This window comes from Schistocerca americana, chromosome 3 (assembly GCF_021461395.2).
Source record: "Schistocerca americana isolate TAMUIC-IGC-003095 chromosome 3, iqSchAmer2.1, whole genome shotgun sequence".
Lineage (NCBI taxonomy): Eukaryota > Metazoa > Arthropoda > Insecta > Orthoptera > Acrididae > Schistocerca > Schistocerca americana.
The window spans coordinates 779,319,784-779,337,115 of record NC_060121.1 but is presented as its reverse complement, the minus strand read 5'-3'; the positions used below and the strand labels follow the sequence as shown (position 1 = coordinate 779,337,115).

Here is a 17,332-nt window from a genome sequence, read left to right as displayed (position 1 = left end):
TGACCACAATACAGTCGAAGCTTATTTGAAGTAATGCATCTAACAAGGGAACCTCCCCATCGCACCCCCCTCAGATTTAGTTATAAGCTGGCACAGTGGATAGGCCTTGAAAAACTCAACACAGATCAATCGAGATAACAGGAAGAAGTTTTGTGGAACTATGAAAAAAATAAGCAAAATATACAAACTGAGTAGTCCATGCGCAAGATATACAACATCAAGGAAAGTGTGAGCACAGGAGCGCCGTGGTCCCGTGGTTAGCGTGAGCAGCTGCGGAACGAGGGGTCCTTGGTTCAAGTCTTCCCTCGAGTGAAAAGTTTACTTTCTTTATTTTGGCGAAGTGTATGATCTGTCCGTTCGTTCATTGACGTTTCTGTTCACTGTAATAAGTTTAGTGCCTGTGTTTTGCGACCGCACCGCAAACTTCGGAAAATATTCATTGACCTTGTTATTGAAGTCGCAAGCTATATTTGCTGGATTCATATTGCCCACGGAATACATCTCACGTATTTAATGCACTCTCGTCCAAAGTAGCGAACAGTCAACTGCCAGCCAGGAAGCCTCGTTAGCAGGAATACTCTCTCTTCCGTGCGCTGTAGGCGACTGACGTAGTGTGTTTCGATGTTTGTTTAGGTGTAGCGTCCCCATACTACGGTGCAGTTACCTCGCATCGGACGGACGGACGGACAGATAATAATTGTCTGAAAATAAAAAATTAAAATTTTCACTCGAGGGAAGACTCGAACCACGGACTTCTCGTTCCGCAGCTGCTCACGCTAACCACGGGACCACGGCTTTCCCGAGCTCACACCGTCCTTGATGTTGAGTATCTTGCGCATGGACTACTCAGTTTGTATATTTTGCTTATTATTTTCATAGTTCCACACAACTTGTTCCTGTTTTCTCGATTGATCTGTGTTCAGTTTTTCAAGGCCTATCCACTGTGCCAACTTATAGCTAAGCCTGAGGGAGGTGCGATGCGGAGGTTCCCTTGTAAGGTGTCATCATTAAGTCGGTATAGAACGTGACCCTACAGATCTTACAAGGTCTCCACGTCATCCTGTAGCTCAGGTGTGCTTACGAGCGTCGGTTACGAGCGGTACCTGCCATTTCGGGGTGTTACCGGCCCCCACTCGCACGTTGCCGGGCCGCACTGGAGAGTAGTGCGCCTGCACCGATGCCGCAGCCAGAGTGTTAATTCCATAAATTATCTGGGAGTACGCATTAGGAGTGGTTTAAAATGGAATGATCATATAAAGTTGATTGTCGGTAAAGCAGATGCGAGACTGAGATTCATTGGAAGAATCCTAAGGAAATGCAATCCGAAAACAAAGGAAGTAGGTTACAGTACGCTTGTTCGCCCACTGCTTGAATACTGCTCAGCAGTGTGGGATCCGTACCAGATACGGTTGATAGAAGAGATAGAGAAGACCCAACGGAGAGCAGCGCGCTTCGTTACAGGGTCATTTAGTAATCGCGAAAGCGTTACGGAGATGATAGATAAACTCCAGTGGAAGACTCTGCACGAGAAACGCTCAGTAGCTCGGTACGGGCTTTTGTTGAAGTTTCGAGAACATAACTTCACCGAGAAGTCAAGCAGTATATTGCTCCCTCCTACCTATATTTCGTGAAGAGACCATGAGGATAAAATCAGAGAGATTAGAGCCCACACAGAGGCATACCGACAATCCTTCTTTCCACGAACAATACGAGACTGGAATGGAAGGGAGAACCGATAGAGGTACTCAAGGTACCCTCCGCCACACACCGTCAGGTGGCTTGCAGAGTATGGATGTAGATGTAGATGTAGATCCAACAATCGTCTAGTTATCATGAAGTGTACTACTAGTACGTGCTTCAGTAACCAAATGATTAGAATTCCATTGGAATTACACAAAGAGGTCTACGTTTTGTAAACAAGAAAACATCACACAGCAGGCTTCTCATTCAGAAATTGCATTCGAATGTTTTTGGTTTGTGAAGAGATAGTGTTAATCCTCGTGTTGCAAGGAGCAATACCTGCAGCATATGTCGCAATTTGACAGTAACATGATCGTGACATATCGAGACAACAGGTTATTGTCACGCGTTATTGTTGCTCGCATTGGTCGCGATCGCAGTTGAGTTATGCGAATTTGGAATCGACATGTTCAGCAGGGCCATATTTGGCATCGATGGTTTCAACAGGGCCATACTCAACACCATTCAGGATCTCAGCGGCCACGCGCAACTAGCTGGAGACAGCAGACATTGTTAACTCAGTCGTGCTGGACTAAACAGCCGCGACACGTGACCTTGGGTCAGGAACTGGGTCTGTTTGAAGCAAGACAAGTATTCACACAGGTAGCTGCGACGACGTGTGAAGTGACATGAACTGTCAACTATGACCCTATCTTCGAGTTCTCCATGATGTGTTTTTGAGTCATCAGTCTTATGACCGGTGTGATGCGGACTGCCACAAATCCCTCTCCTGCACTAACCTCATTATCTAAGAGTAGCATTTGCACCCCACGTCCTCTGTTATTTGTCGGATGCATTCAAATTTCTGTCATCCCCTACGTTTCCCTCTACTACCATGGAAGTTACTCCCTGATGTGGTAACACATGTCCTATCATCCTGCCCTTCTGCTTCTCAGGGTTTTCCATATGTTCATTTCTTTGCTGATTCTGTGGAGAACCTCCTCTATACATAGTTTATCAGTCAACCTAAATTTCAACATTCTTCTGTAACAACGCATCTCAAACGCTTTGATTCTCTTCTGTTCCGGTTTGTCCATTATCCGTAATTCATTACCATACAATGCTTTGCCCCAAAGGTACATACGAAGAAATTTCTTCCTCATTCTGTACTTATCTGACCGATCATTCCATTCAACAGATCCTGTAAACCTTCTTCACTTTCACTAAGGATAGCAATGTCATCAGTAGAGCTTATCAGTGATATTCTTTCGCTCTGAGTGTTAACCCCTGACTTCAACCATTCTTTTAATTCCGTCACTGCTTCTATGATGTAGATATGCAACAGTAGGGGTGAAAGACTGCATCCCTGTCTTACACTCGTCATAATCCGAGCACTTGGTTCTTGATCTCCCGGTGTTATTGTACCCTCTTGATTCTTGTACATATTGTATATTACTCGTCTTTCCTTATACTTACTCCCATTTTTCTCAGAATTTCGAATATCTTGCCCCAATTTACATTGTCGAAAGCTTTTTCTAGTTCGACAAATCCTACGAGCGCGTCTTGAGTTTTCTTCAGTCTTGCTTCCAATATCGAGCGAAGAGTCAGACCTGCCTCTCTGATGCCTTTACCTTTCCTAAAGACAAATTGTTTTTTCTTTTCCATTCTTCTGTATATTATACTTTTGAACAACTTGGAAGGATGATCTGTGAAGCTGATTGTGAGATAGTTCCTGTATTTGTCTGCTCCTGCTGTCTTCAGAATTGGATCGATGACATTTTTCCGATTTCTGATGGTACATCCCCAGTCTCATAGACTGTACACACCAACTTCAATAGTCCTTCGCTTACCACTTACCACAAACTTTTAGGAAATGCGATGTAATGTTATCAATCCCTCCTGCCTTATTTAATGTCAAGTCTTACAAAGCTCTTTTAAATTCCGGCTTTAATACTAGATCCCCTATGTCTTCCTTACCGACGTCAGTGCCTACTTCTATAACATCATCAGACAATGTCATCCCCCGCCCTCTCGCCCCCTCATAGAGGCCTTCAGTGTACTCTTTCCATCTGGCCGCTCTCTCTTCTGCGTATAACACTGGGATTCCCATTGTACTTTTAATGTTACCAGCTTGCTTTTAACGTCACCGAAGAGTGTTTTGATTTTTCTGTATGCTGAGTCAGTCCTTCCGACGATCATTTCTTTTTCCATTTCTTCACATCTTTCCTGCAGCCATTTCGCCTTCGCTGCCTGCACTTCCTAGTTCTTTCATTCCAGGATTTACGTTGCTGTATTCCTGTCTTCCTCTAAACATTTTTGTACTTTCTTCTGTCGTCGATCAGTTGATCAGTTTCTTCGCAGTTACCTTCCCTGTGCCTAAGTTTGTCTGCGCAACATCTGTTACTGCTCTTTTTAGAGATGTTCACTCTTTTTCAACTGAACGGCCTACTGTGGTATTCCTTATCGCAGTGTCCATATCATTAGCGAACTCCAAATGCGTCTCATCATTCCCAAGTATTTCAGTGTCCCACTACCTTCCCATCTGAGGCTTTCAGATGATTCTCTTAAATCTCAGTCTACTCTTCATCATTACTAAATAGTGATCTGAATCTATGTCTGCACGTGGCAATGCCTTACAATCCAATATATTATTTCAGAGTCGCTGTCTGGCCATTATGTAATCTAACTAGATCTTCCCGTGTCTCTGGATGTTTTCCAAGTACACGTCCTCCTCTTGGGATTCTTGAATAAAATATTCGATATTACCATCTGAAATTTACTACAGAACTCAATTAGTCTTTCACCTCTCTCATTCCTTCTGCCAATCTCATATTCCCCAGTAACACCTCCTTCTGTTCCTTCCCCTGCAACTGGATTCCAATTCCCCATGATTGCTAGACTTTCATCTCTTTACATACTGAATTACCTGTTCAACATCCTCATATACTTTTTCTGTCTCTTCATATTCTGCTTGTGACGTTGGCGTTTATAGCTAAACTATCATTGTCAACACTAGTTTTCTGTAGAATCTCATGAGAACAACCATATCTCTGAACTGTTTTAACAGCTGATTCCTTTAGTTTATCTCGAGCATAGCGCATCCCTGCCATTCGCGCTCCGCTGCTGAAACTGAAGGAGAACTGAGAAGGCGTACTTGTGCTGCTGGTGATGATCGAAATTATCGTCTAGCCTGCGTTAGCAGCATTCTAAGGGTTTAATGGGCGGAGTAAGTTGTGCGACAGTCAGTGGCAGCTGGTGCTGATTTTAGTCGATAGGGTCCAGATAAAAAAATCAATAAACTTTATGATGGAATTGTTCCGAATTGTTGTTATATAACCTTCGTTTTTGTCATTTATGTCAACGAAAAAGAATCTCTCAACAGATTTCTTCCTCTTAATATGCCGCAGTATAATGTCAAACTGAATTTTGCACATAATATCTGTTGTTTCATTTGCCTGCACGGAATGAAAAGTGGCAGCACTCATATCTTTAATAAGTTCTTCAATGTAAACTTGATACCTGAAGTCTCTAAGTTCATTTTGTATGATGTGTTATGTATATTTACAGACGGAAGTACTAGAGCTATATAAGTAGTCATCTAACACACTGCCAAAGTTTCCTAGAAGAGAGGAATATTAGAAATTGCCACGGTTAGCTCACCCCCTTTTTCAGTGGGAGCCCTTAGTTGTGTGATGTTCTTAGGTTAGTTAGGTTTAGGTAGTTCTAAGTTCTAGGGGACTGATGACCATAGATGTTAAGTCCGATAGTGCTCAGAGCCATTTGAACCATTTTTTGAGCCCTTAGTGCGAACTCACAAGTTCCGCAAAACGTTAACACACTCTGTTTAATACTTGTATATTCTTCATAACTAATTCATCATGTTTCTGTATTGACATTTTATACGTTGTATCAGTTTGAGCAGCAATGCTAACGGTGCCAAGCATTTTGTATTTACAAGCATTTTCTAAGTGTTATTCACTATCCTCATGTTTCTTAATTCGACCACTTCAACGCTTTAGATATTTACAGCTGACTGTTGTCCACTTTTTGCAGAACTGCGTGCTGCAGAAAGCTCTGTTGTTCTTTCGACCAAGTTGAGACATTAAGAAACCGGTTGGTTGATGTGCACCTGGCCGCTTGATATCTAGGTATTGATAAATTAAAAGGAATTTTTAGAAAACAATCTTCTTCATTCATTTTAAAAATAGTACTCGAGTTTCAACTGCAGAGCTCCAGAATATGGAACGCTACTGGGAGGTTCCCCCTCCGTTTTCTGTTTGCGACATTTCCCCTTGACGAATGGAATGGAGAGACGGGGGAGGATGGGGGAGAGGGGCGGAGGGGGTAAGGAATACGGTAAGACACGTGGCAGGGACTATACGTAGGTGCGTCATTTGGTGGGGGTGAAAAATTGGACTGTGGATCCAAGCCGACTGGCCCCAAACATGGTGTAGACTTGGGATAGGTGGAAAGGGCAGAAGAGTGGTAACGTGACAGAGATAAGAGGGTTCACTGGGGTGTGGGGAAATGAGGGTTTTCGTGAACTGGTCTGTCCACTGGACCTGCCGGAGGGGCCCTAGGCTGTGCTATGGCGAGGGGTCGGGTGGACAGAGGAAACAGCTTCGTGAGGTCACTGCGATTGCCGTTTTCGGAGCGATGGGTGCTGACAAGGGAACCTCACCATCGCACCCCCCTCAGATTTAGTTATAAGTTGGCACAGTGGATAGGCCTTGAAAAACTGAACACAGATCGATCGATAAAACAGGAAGAAGTTGTGTGGAACTATGAAAAAATAAGCAAAATATACAAACTGAGTAGTCCATGAGCAAAATAGGCAATATCAAGGACAGTGTGAGGTCAGGAGCGCCGTGGTCTTGTGGTTAGCGTGACAAGCTGCGGAACGGGAAGTCGTTGGTTCAAGTCTTCCCTCGCGTGAAAACTTTGACCTTTTTATTTTCAGTTTATGTGACAAACTCTTATGTTTTCATTACTTTTTTGGGAGTGATTATCACATCCACAAGAAAACCTAAATCGGGCAAGGTAGAAGAATCTTTTTACCCATTCACAAAGTGTACTAGTTAGGTGGGTCGAGAACATATTCCTGTCATGTGATGCACATGCTGTCACCAGTGTCGTATAGAATATATCAGACGCGTTTTCCTGTGGAGGAATCGGTTGACCTATGACCTTGCGATCAAATGTTTTCAGTTCCCATTGGAGAGGCACGTCCTTTCGTCAACTAATCGCACGGTTTTGCAGTGTGGTCGTGAAACACAGACACTAAACTTAATACAGTGAACAGAGACGTCAATGAACGAACGGACAGATCATAACTTTGCGAAAATAAAGAAAGTAAAATTTTCAGTCGAGGGAAGATTTGAACTAAAGACCTGTCGTTCCGCAGCTGCTCACGATAACCACGGGACCACTGCGCTCCTGTCTTCACATTGTCCTTAATATTGCCTATCGTGCACATAGACTACTCAGTTTGTATATATTGTTTATTTTTTCATAGTTCCACACAACTTTTCTGTTTTCTCGATTGATCTGTGTTCAGTTTTTCAAGGCCTATCCACTGTGCCAACTTATAACTAAATCTGAGGGGGGTGCGATGGGGAGGTTCCCTTGTGAGAGTGTACAGACCACTTGACGCTGGCCCACGACATCACTGGGGTCCGGGGGAAGAGGGGTGTGCGTGACTTGGTCTGCCCACTGGGTCCACCCAAGGTGGCTCTAAGCTATGTAATGGTGACACGTGAGGTGCACAAAGGAAAACAGCGTGGTCGCATCACTTCAACTGCAGTTGGAGCCAGCGGAGAGTAGCAGCCACCTGATGCTCGCCCTCGGCATTGGCTAAAGGGGTGGGAAAAGGAAAACAGGGTGCCAATTTAGAAGGACATGCTGAGGAGAGGGGTCAGGGAGGCGTGGCAGCAAGAACTGGCTCAGAGTTAACTTCGTGTATCTCTGCACCGGAGCAGTGGAAACTGGAACTGATTACCTCTTCTATCTGTCACTCATTTTACGTTAAAATCAAATGACTATAGAGCTGTTTGATACAATACTGAAAAAATACATAGAATAAAATTACATCAGAAAATTCCTTGTGGGGCTAGGCCCCTCGGGACCTTAAGAACGAGCAGTCCCTGGTGACAACAGAACTCAACTGTTCCCTGTGGTGGGTCGTAGAAGCCGTTCATGAGGCGCAAACAGGTTGTCTTGCCCGAGCCAGAGGGGCCCACAATGGCCACCAGCTGCCCGGCGGGAATGGTAAAAGTCACGCCCCGCAGCACCTGCAGAACAAGGACCACGATAAAGGAAAACGAAATGAGCAAATAAAAAAAATTTCATTTGTGTAGGTAAGAGGTGCGTAAAAAGACGGGAGAAATCCAGGAAAACAAAACACGAAAACATAATGCCTAGGGGGAGGAGAGGAGAAATGATAAAAAATAAAGGCCCTTACTGTATAGCAAGTGAGACACAGTAGCCTTCCTTTCAAGTAATAAGGGAAGGAAAAGAGAACCTTTTTTATTATCTGCACTCTTGTATATGAACGGTTTATTTCTATAGTGGTACAAGTCCATTTTTGTTCATATTGAGATACAGAGTTCTAAAGTTAAATGAGCCCTGAAAAATCTGCAGTTGAGATACCATAAATATTCAAGCATATGGCTTCTTGCTAGAGAGAACCTTTCTTCTGTTTACTTGGCTCATTAATTTCAGAAGCATTATAGACAGGAAAGTGGAGGTAATGGACTTGTACCACTATTGAAATAAGCCCTTCATACATTTAGCAATATTTTGTTTCGTTTCAATTTTTAGCCTGTTGTGTCAGTTATGTACTGTATGGACTGAATTAACAATAATGGCAAAATTTAAAATGCAATACCATTTTATTCTATATGCGAATGACTGTGTGTGTGTGTGTGTGTGTGTGTGTGTGTGTGAGTTTGCGTCATCAGTGAATAGGGCAGAATCTGTTTTGTCAGTCATTCTTACTATCAGCAATTGGAACTTGTTGGCCATTTGAAGAACACCTAGAATAGATATTATAGATGAGAGTTTGACTAAGAGACGATCTACCCCTCTACCTAAAGAGAAAAATCTTCAATTCCTGCATAATTCCTTGCCTACACATCAGTGCACGGATCTGAAAATAAAATCGTAGTGACATAGAGCGCACTGGTAAGAATCCTGATAAACAGCAGAGTTAGAAATAAAGAGAAATAAGGCTGTAAAACAAGAGCCCGCATCTCGTGGTCGTGCGGTAGCGTTCTCGCTTCCCACGCCCGGGTTCCCGCGTTCGATTCCCGGCGGGGTCAGGGATTTTCTCTGCCTCGTGATGGCTGGGTGTTGTGTGCTGTCCTTAGGTTAGTTAGGTTTAAGTAGTTCTAAGTTCTGGGGGACTGATGACCATAGATGTTAAGTCCCATAGTGCTCAGAGCCATTTGAACCATTTGTAAAACAAGAAAAAAAAGCGTTGACCTATGCTAGAGGACTGGAATGTCTATGGACTGGATATTTAATGAGAGAATATAATGCAAATGAGGCAAACGTATCTGGAAGGGATAGAGCGAGCGGAAGACATAGAAAATGGGAAAATGAGCTGCCAACGTAAGCAGAAATTTGTTAGCCAACGTCGGCGTGAAAAGACTCCAGTGGAAGCACCTGGGAGAGTGCTTCAGCCAACTGTGGAGCTCCAATGACTAACGATCACAATTAGCTAGCAATGAAACACAGCGACGGAAGTTAGCTAGAGTAACACGGTCATGGCATCTACGCAAGAAAAAGCTGAATCTGTCCTACGGTATGCCTAATTTACACCGGTTTCTTAGCTCAGCCTATGTTTACATAAAAAAAGAAAAAAAGATTGGGAAACGAAATATCAGGATAAATTCATTTTCTTTCATAGATTTTTGCTACAAATACTTGGGGCAGTTACATAATAGTGAAGAGATCAGCTGCCATACTTTGGGACTTGATACGTCAAAATCAACGTTCTATGAACGTACACCACGAAACTTTGTCTCAAAATTACCTTACATATTAGGTTTGCAAAGAATACGTTAGGAAAGAAATAGTACTACAAAATAATCTTAAGAAGTACGATTTTGCAGAAAAAAATTGATACGAATGTTAGTTATGTGAGGGTAGGCCCTACTGCAGCTGCGGTCACGCTGCTTTTACAAGGGGCGATCAAAATGTTTTCGCCAAAGGCTGTACAGTACAGAATCGGAATGCCAGAGAAAATGGCCATGAGCACTGAGGCAATCATCCCACCGACGCACAATGCGGAAGTTCCCCGTTTGGTAAAACGCCGTGTTTTGGTGCGTGAAGAAGTCCGTAATTGCCTGCTGCACGTCCTCGTCTGACAGGAATCGTCGACCCTTCAAGACCACTTTTAAGTGACCAAAGGCGTGATAATCGTATAGGGACAGATAGAAACTATAGGGTGATTGCTCGTGTGTCTCTCACTTCTGTTGGCGTAACTGAACCGTGATATTTTCAAAGAATATTCTTAAGAACTTATTTTATTTACTAGCGATTCATCAAGAACATTAACACATTTAGTCACACTATGTAAGCATGGAAGTAGTTGCCAGGGAGTAACTGATGAAATCATAACCAAATTCCTTTTAACAAATGGGAATTTTATTCACTTTAATAGTGCCTAAAGCGTTTTTTAAAAGAAATAGATTTAAAATTATAATCAGAAAGCACTCTCTAAATATCAAAGTTACAATTTATTCAGAGGCAGAAAGAAACAAGTTTTGACTGTATGAGCTTTTGGGCAGAGAACCTTGCCGCTCCTTTTGACACGGCCGTAGTTACGAGTGCCCACAACAGCCTCTGAAAGACTATACTGGTGCAAATCTGCAACACACCAGATAACTTTAAACTAAGAGTTTTAACAATCTACACAAGCACACAAACTATGCAACCCCTGTAGGAGGGATGGAAATGGACCAAAAACACTATCAATTAAAATATTAACCTTGCCACCGAAGGTGCCACTTGATTTTAACTTTTAAGCAAAGTCTTACAGTGAAAGGGTGGCAACTTTATATACTAAAATGATCATTTAAATAAAAGCCCATGAAATGCCATCTTATATTAAATTCTACAAGGTTGGCCAGACTATAGTTAAGATGCTCTACAGTACACAGATACCGTCTCTCAAGATCATAGGCAATAATATCAATGATTCAAAAGATCAAAACATATTTCAGGTATTAGGCCGTTACACTCCAAGCAATAAATTCGTTAACACACCAAATCCGACAAACATGACAGAGGCAGCTACTAACGTACGGTAGATTGATAGGGAGATTACCGAACAATCCGAGCCGCAGGTTGCTCTAACCCACCCCTACTCCACAAGGGAAAAAACGGAGCACCCAATTTATAAACAACCACCTTCCCGCGGGTGGGCAAACGGAGAAGAATGGTGGAACGACCCCAAATCATAACGGCTGGTGACCTCAACAAGAAAACAAGTAGAATTTAACAAGAGTAAATCAAACATCATATCACCAATCACTTAACTTCTAATAAACTGCGATTTCTCGAGAAGACTGGTGCAGCACCTCCCCCCCCCCCCCTCCCCCCAATCGCACTCCCGAACCGTCCGCTGCCAGCCGCTTCAACGGACGCAGGAAGGCGCGCCTATCTCCCGTCTCACAGCGTCGCAGCTCGCGCCGGCCAGACCGATGTCGTGGGTTGACTCCTGTTGCTCTCGTGTCGACCGCAAAGTCACTACCCCTCGCTATACGCCGCGGGCCACTGGACTCACGTGGCGACCTCACATGCGCTGACGCTCAAGACGAACAAGTCATCTTGTGGTTTTTTTTTTTTTTTTTTTTTTTTTTTTTTTTTTTTTTTTTTTTTAATTTCAATTCCCCCCAAAGGGGGGCGGACTGGCAGCAGCTTAGGACGCCGCTCTGCAGCCTACAGATTTTCTGACAAAGAGCAGGAGAATAAATAATAATAAAAAACAGGCGATAAAATCGGGGACTTAGTGAGTAACAAGGTGAAAAGAAAATGGGGAAATTAAACAAGCAACAGAGGGATGATGAAGCGAATAAAAATACATACGGAGCAGACAGGGAAAACAATAGACAGTTAAAAAAACACGGCGACAGTCTGGATTCTGTTCGCAAAGTATATAAAATTCACACCCAGCGACAGCATGGTTTCTGTTCGCAACACAACACTGAATAGGCACTAGAACACAGCATGAAAAAGTCGGCAAAGGTGACACCACAGTCGAGAGCAGGTGGGGGGAAACTGGACAGGAGATGGGAAAACAAAAGGGGGGAAAGGAGAGTAAAAGCGAAGGGGGGGGGGGGGAACCGGGAAAGGAGCTGATGGAGGATGAGGACCCATAAGAGGGGTAGGGGGCAGACGTGACAGGGAGGGGGGTAGGTAGAGGAGGGGAATACAAAAGGACTGGGGGGGAGAAGGGAGGTAGGGAGAGCCGTAGTGGGGAGGAAACAGGACGGAGGGGGGGGGGGAGAGGGAGCCCAGGGAAAGGACAGAGGAAAGGAGGGGGAGGGAGGATCAGAGTTGATAGGAAGGATAAATGGAGGGAGAGAGGGCATCATCCGGGAGGGGGAGCTGACGGAAGCCACCTTGGGAAAGGAGATGGAGGGTGTAGAGATGGAGGGTAGGGGGGACACAACGGTGAAGACGTGGCAGGGGGCGGGGATGGGAGAGGAGAGGAGCAACCAGGGGGTGAGGGGGTTCAAGACGGCGGGAGGTGTAGAGGATGCGGATATGTTCGAGGAAGAGGAGCAGATGGGGGAAAGGAATGAGATCATAGAGGATCCGCGTGGGGGACGGGAGGCGGATACGGAAGGCGAGGCGGAGTGCATGACGCTCAAGGATCTGGAGGGACTGATAGAATTTGGGGGGGGCAGATATCCAGGCAGGACTGGCATAACAGAGGATGGGACGGATTAAGGATTTGTAGGTGTGGAGGATGGTGGAGGGGTGCAACCCCCATGTCCGGCCAGAGAGGAGTTTGAGGAGGCGGAGGCGGTTGTGGGCTTTGGATTGGATGGATCGGAGATGAGGGATCCAGGTGAGGTGACGGTCAATGGTGAGGCCAAGGTAGGTGAGGGTGGGGGTGAGACGGACAGGACGTGCGCAGACAGTAAGGGAGAAATCCAGGAGCCGGAAGGAGCGAGTGGTACGACCTACGATGATTGCCTGGGTCTTGGAAGGATTTAGTTTCAGGAGCCATTGGTTACACCATGCAGAAAAAAGGTCAAGGTGATTCTGGAGAAGGCGTTGGGACCGTTGGAGGGTAGGAGCGAGGGCGAGGAATGCGGTGTCATCAGCATATTGCAAGAGGTGCACTGGAGGGGGGGGTTGGGGCATATCGGCCGTGTACAGGAGGTAGAGGAGAGGGGAGAGGACAGAGCCCTGGGGCACACCGGCAGAGGGGTAGAAGGTGCGGGAATTGGCATGATGGATGGTAACGTAGGAGGGGCGGCGGGAGAGGAAGGAGGCCACCAGACGGATGTAGTTGATAGGAAGGGCGTAGGTTTGGAGTTTAAACAGGAGACCGGGATGCCAGACACGGTCGTAGGCCTTTTCAAGGTCAAGTGAGACAAAAATGGCGGAGCGACGGCAGTTAAGCTGGAGGGAGAGGAGATGAGTGAGGCGGAGGAGTTGGTCATCAGCAGAGAAGGAAGGTCGAAAGCCACATTGGGTGTTTGGGAGGAGGTGGTTTTGGTGGAGGTGGAGATGGATGCGCCGGGAAAGGATGGATTCCAAGAGCTTGCTGAACACCGACGTGAGACAGATAGGACGATAGGAAGAGGCATCAGATGGAGGCTTATTGGGTTTGGAGAACATCAGGATACGGGAGGTTTTCCACAGGTCGGGATAGAAGCCAGTGGCAAGGATGACATTGTAGAGGGCGGCAAGGAGGGAAAGGAAGGAGGGAGGGCAGTGTTTGAGGTGGCGGTAGGTAACGCAGTCGTGGCCGGGAGCAGTGTTGCGTTTAGTGCGGAGTGTGAGGCTGATGTCCTGTGTAGTGATGGGAGTGTTAAGTGCAGATGGTGGGGTGTGGCCCAAGTACTGGAAGCTAGGAGCAAGGGGAGGAACAGAGGTATCCGTACGGTCCACGACATCAGGGAAGAGGGAATAATCAAAGTGGGGATCATCTGGGATGGAAAAAACATCAGAGAGGTGGGAGGCAAAGTGGTTGGCCTTACTGAGGTTGTCAGGAAAGGGACGGTCATTAAGGAGGAGAGGGTACTGGGGTGCGGGGCGGTTCCCAGTAAGGCGGTGGAAAGCAGACCAATACTTGGAAGAGTTGATGGGGAGCGTGGTGTTGAGGTGTGTACATGTCTGGCGCCAGGCTCGGCGTTTCTTCGCAACAAGCAGGTTGCGGATGTGTCGCTGTAATTGCTGGTGGCGGGTAAGTGTATCCCGGTCACGAGTGCGGTCATCTTGTGTCTCAGTGCGCGACCGACCAACCGATCGATCCAACCTCCAATGACCATTGCCTGAGCAAACTCGAGCAGACTGGCGGCCTAACGCACAGACTCAGATGCAGGAACTAAGCCCTGACTGGACGACCACTCGCTGAGTTCTCTTACTGGCGGAGTGGAAAGACTCTCATTCTGCCGGGCCGGATTTATAGGTTTATCCGAACGACAGACATACTAGCACTCCGAACGACAGACAGACACTAACTGCCTAACAAATGCGGACGAGAAACAGACAAGCAAGCTGGGGATGAGAGACTGACCCAGACTCCCTGACTGGCGAGCTCATAGCGCCCTTTAAATGCAAGTGAACAGGCAACCTTTCCCCTTTCCTACCAGAGGGAGACACCAAAGCTGCGATTGCCACAGCGGCGCCACCGCCAGAAACGGAGGGCGACGACTGCTTCACACTACGCGCTGCGGGCACGCTCTTCAAAAGAGCAATTTTTACCACGGCTCAGTAACTTTTACGTTACGACATTAGCGCTATGGAGAAGTGCCTTATAATGAAGTAGAAGCACCCCTTGGCGCACCATTTCTCAAAGATGGTTTTCGACAGACATGCACCCCAAAACACATGCTTCGTTTTCTGATGGATGTCAACCGGTGCTTCAGCACCCAAAACAAAATTAGCAGCACACTGATCCTGTTTGGACGCATTTGGTAACAACTTCGCCATAGCTCACGTTTCCGCATTCGCTGCATTCACGTCGGAAAGATGCAAATGCCACACTAACCCCTTGCTCACATGTCAGCGCTAATATACCTGCATCGAGGTTGCACTACGTGGCATATAAGCTGCAGTAGCGCCCTTAAACGGGAATTTTTTGATCGCCCTTATATTAACAGAAAATAGTACCCCCACATTTTAACTGGAAAGCTAGAGAAGTCATTAACGATCAGCTATCACAATGACAAACAGTAGAACTCAAACCATCTGATATTTTTCTCGGGACCGTATAACAATTTTTGATTATTTTCTGAAAATTGGTGGTTGATGCAATCCACATGGATCAATAATGGAAAGTTCTGTTAGTGTCCAGCGAATGCGGATAAAACAGAAGGCCATTTAGCTATGTGTTGTAGTGTAAACTGGGCGAAGGGCAGTTTATCCAAAAGCACTAAAACTTAAAATATGTTCCCCTAGTCTGAACAAAAACAAACGTTCTCATGACGTACAATAATAAATTGTTTTTCGCCAGTACCGTGTACTGAAAAAATAACCTTGAATATGACACTCGAAACGTAACAGTCCATCGAAAGCGATTTAAAAAACACGTAGTTTTCGACCATAAACAGTAATTTCTGACGTAGGGATGTAGGTAAACATGTACTTGTGGAATGGATACAAAGAAACCAGTTACTATATTAAAATTGTATTGAAGAGTGTGGGTCCTGTAATTAGTAGGAACTTTCCCTGAACCATGAACTTTTTTTAATTAATAAAAATAGTAAGAGGATAGTTAACATCACATATCTGAGCATTTATACATGGTTAAATTATGATATACTTGAAACATTCAATTTTGTGTTTACTCTTAAAGAGCTATTGTAGTTGTTGAAATGCGTCATTGATTTTAAAATGAGAGCTTTAATTGTAATTTTGTTAAAAGCCCTTTTTTAACAATACCGAGGATGAGGATTATATGGAATCTTATATACAGGGGCAACCATGTAAGCAGAGGGGGGAATGGCATGAGATGAGTTTATACACGTAGCATGTATGTCTTTTTTTTTTTAGTTAAAATAAAGTTATCTGAAACAAAAATTGTAAGTATTGCTTGTTTTGACTCAACCGTCAAGTACAGTCGACAACATGTACCACAGGACGATTTGCACCGGCGGATAAAGAAACTGAAGATGAGTACACCTTGTTATAATTTATAACAATATAAATTAATAATAGCTTTTTTCATGATAGAAACGATTCAAGTGGTGTATGGAGCAGTGATGTGTCATAATTCTGTATGTAATCTTACATTTTTGTTTCAGAAAACCCATATCATGTTTGAATGTTATGTAAAGAACATCGAGATGGTAAACGGCTGGATTACAATATGAAGGATGTAGTGACCAACGACAAAGGCAAGGTGGACTGAGAGGAGAAAAAGTGCTGTAAGTGCAGAATTTTATTTCATTTTTTTTTACTTGTTTTAAAATTTTTTGCTGGCTTTGTTGAAATGGAGGACAATAGGGAAGTTGAAATTAACAATCAGAATTACACAAATGTTAGTGGGGAGGAAATGAATGATAATAAGGCATTTTGCAGACCAATCAATGATGATCTTAACAGTTAACACAATAATATAAGGGTATGTTCACCCTTTCATGAGTTCGAATCAAGTGTGTCTGTTTTGGACAGATTAGTTCAAATAATGGAGGAACAGAAAAATTCGATGGAGGAACAGAATAAGTCGCTTGACTCTGTTGAAAAGAAGTTAGATGGGCATGGGAACCAAATTCGTGAAACAAAAGATAGCTTAGAAAAATGCTGTGTACAAGTAGACAAATCTACCAAAAACATGTCAGTTATAGAGGGGGAAATGATTACCTTAAAACAAGAACAGCAGAACTTTGAAGGAGTGTTAGATTTTGTAGAAGGAAAAGACGATAGTTTCGAAGAATTTGCAACCTCAGAATTTCGATAATTAAAAAAGTTTAGCAAAGACATGGTTAAAAAATTTACCGAAACTGATAAAAGCGTACAAAACTTTGTCAAAATTGCGAATGACAATTTTATTGAACTAAAAGAAGGCATAGGTACCTGTTTAGGACGCATTTCAGTTAAGGAATTCAGGAAATTGGGGACACTGTTACTATGAAATCTTTCAGAAACAACAATCAATTTTGGAATAATATCAATATCAAAATCTTTTCAGGGGAAGGGAATATACATTCTGTCGACTTGATATTTCAAATTAAAGACAATTTTGAAAGTAATATGAGTGATAATTTAAAAATTAAATTCTTTTTCTGAAGTTGAACTTGCCTTTATGAAAACATTTTGGTCAGAAACTAGACAAGCCAGAATCAAGTCCAAGTTCTTAGATGGTCCAAATTTCAGGCAAGGTAGTGTTTGAATGAAAACATTTTGTGAACAGCAGTTAAAACATTAGTGCACTTAGATAAGCCATTAGATGAGATGATACAAATTG

The 17,332-nt window shown here is 44.1% G+C and overlaps 1 protein-coding gene across 1 annotated transcript in view; it reads right to left on the bottom strand.

The window, feature by feature from the left end:
* LOC124606398 (phosphatidylcholine translocator ABCB4-like) overlaps nucleotides 1–16,956 on the bottom strand; it is a 185,553-nt gene extending 168,597 nt beyond the window's left edge. The window contains exons 1-2 of the mRNA XM_047138379.1: nucleotides 16,942–16,956; nucleotides 7,806–7,970 (exon numbers count right to left, since the gene is read on the bottom strand). Coding sequence (XP_046994335.1) covers nucleotides 7,806–7,970; nucleotides 16,942–16,956 — 180 coding nt within the window. The remainder of the gene's footprint in view (nucleotides 1–7,805; nucleotides 7,971–16,941) is intronic.
* Nucleotides 16,957–17,332: the final 376 nt, after the last annotated feature.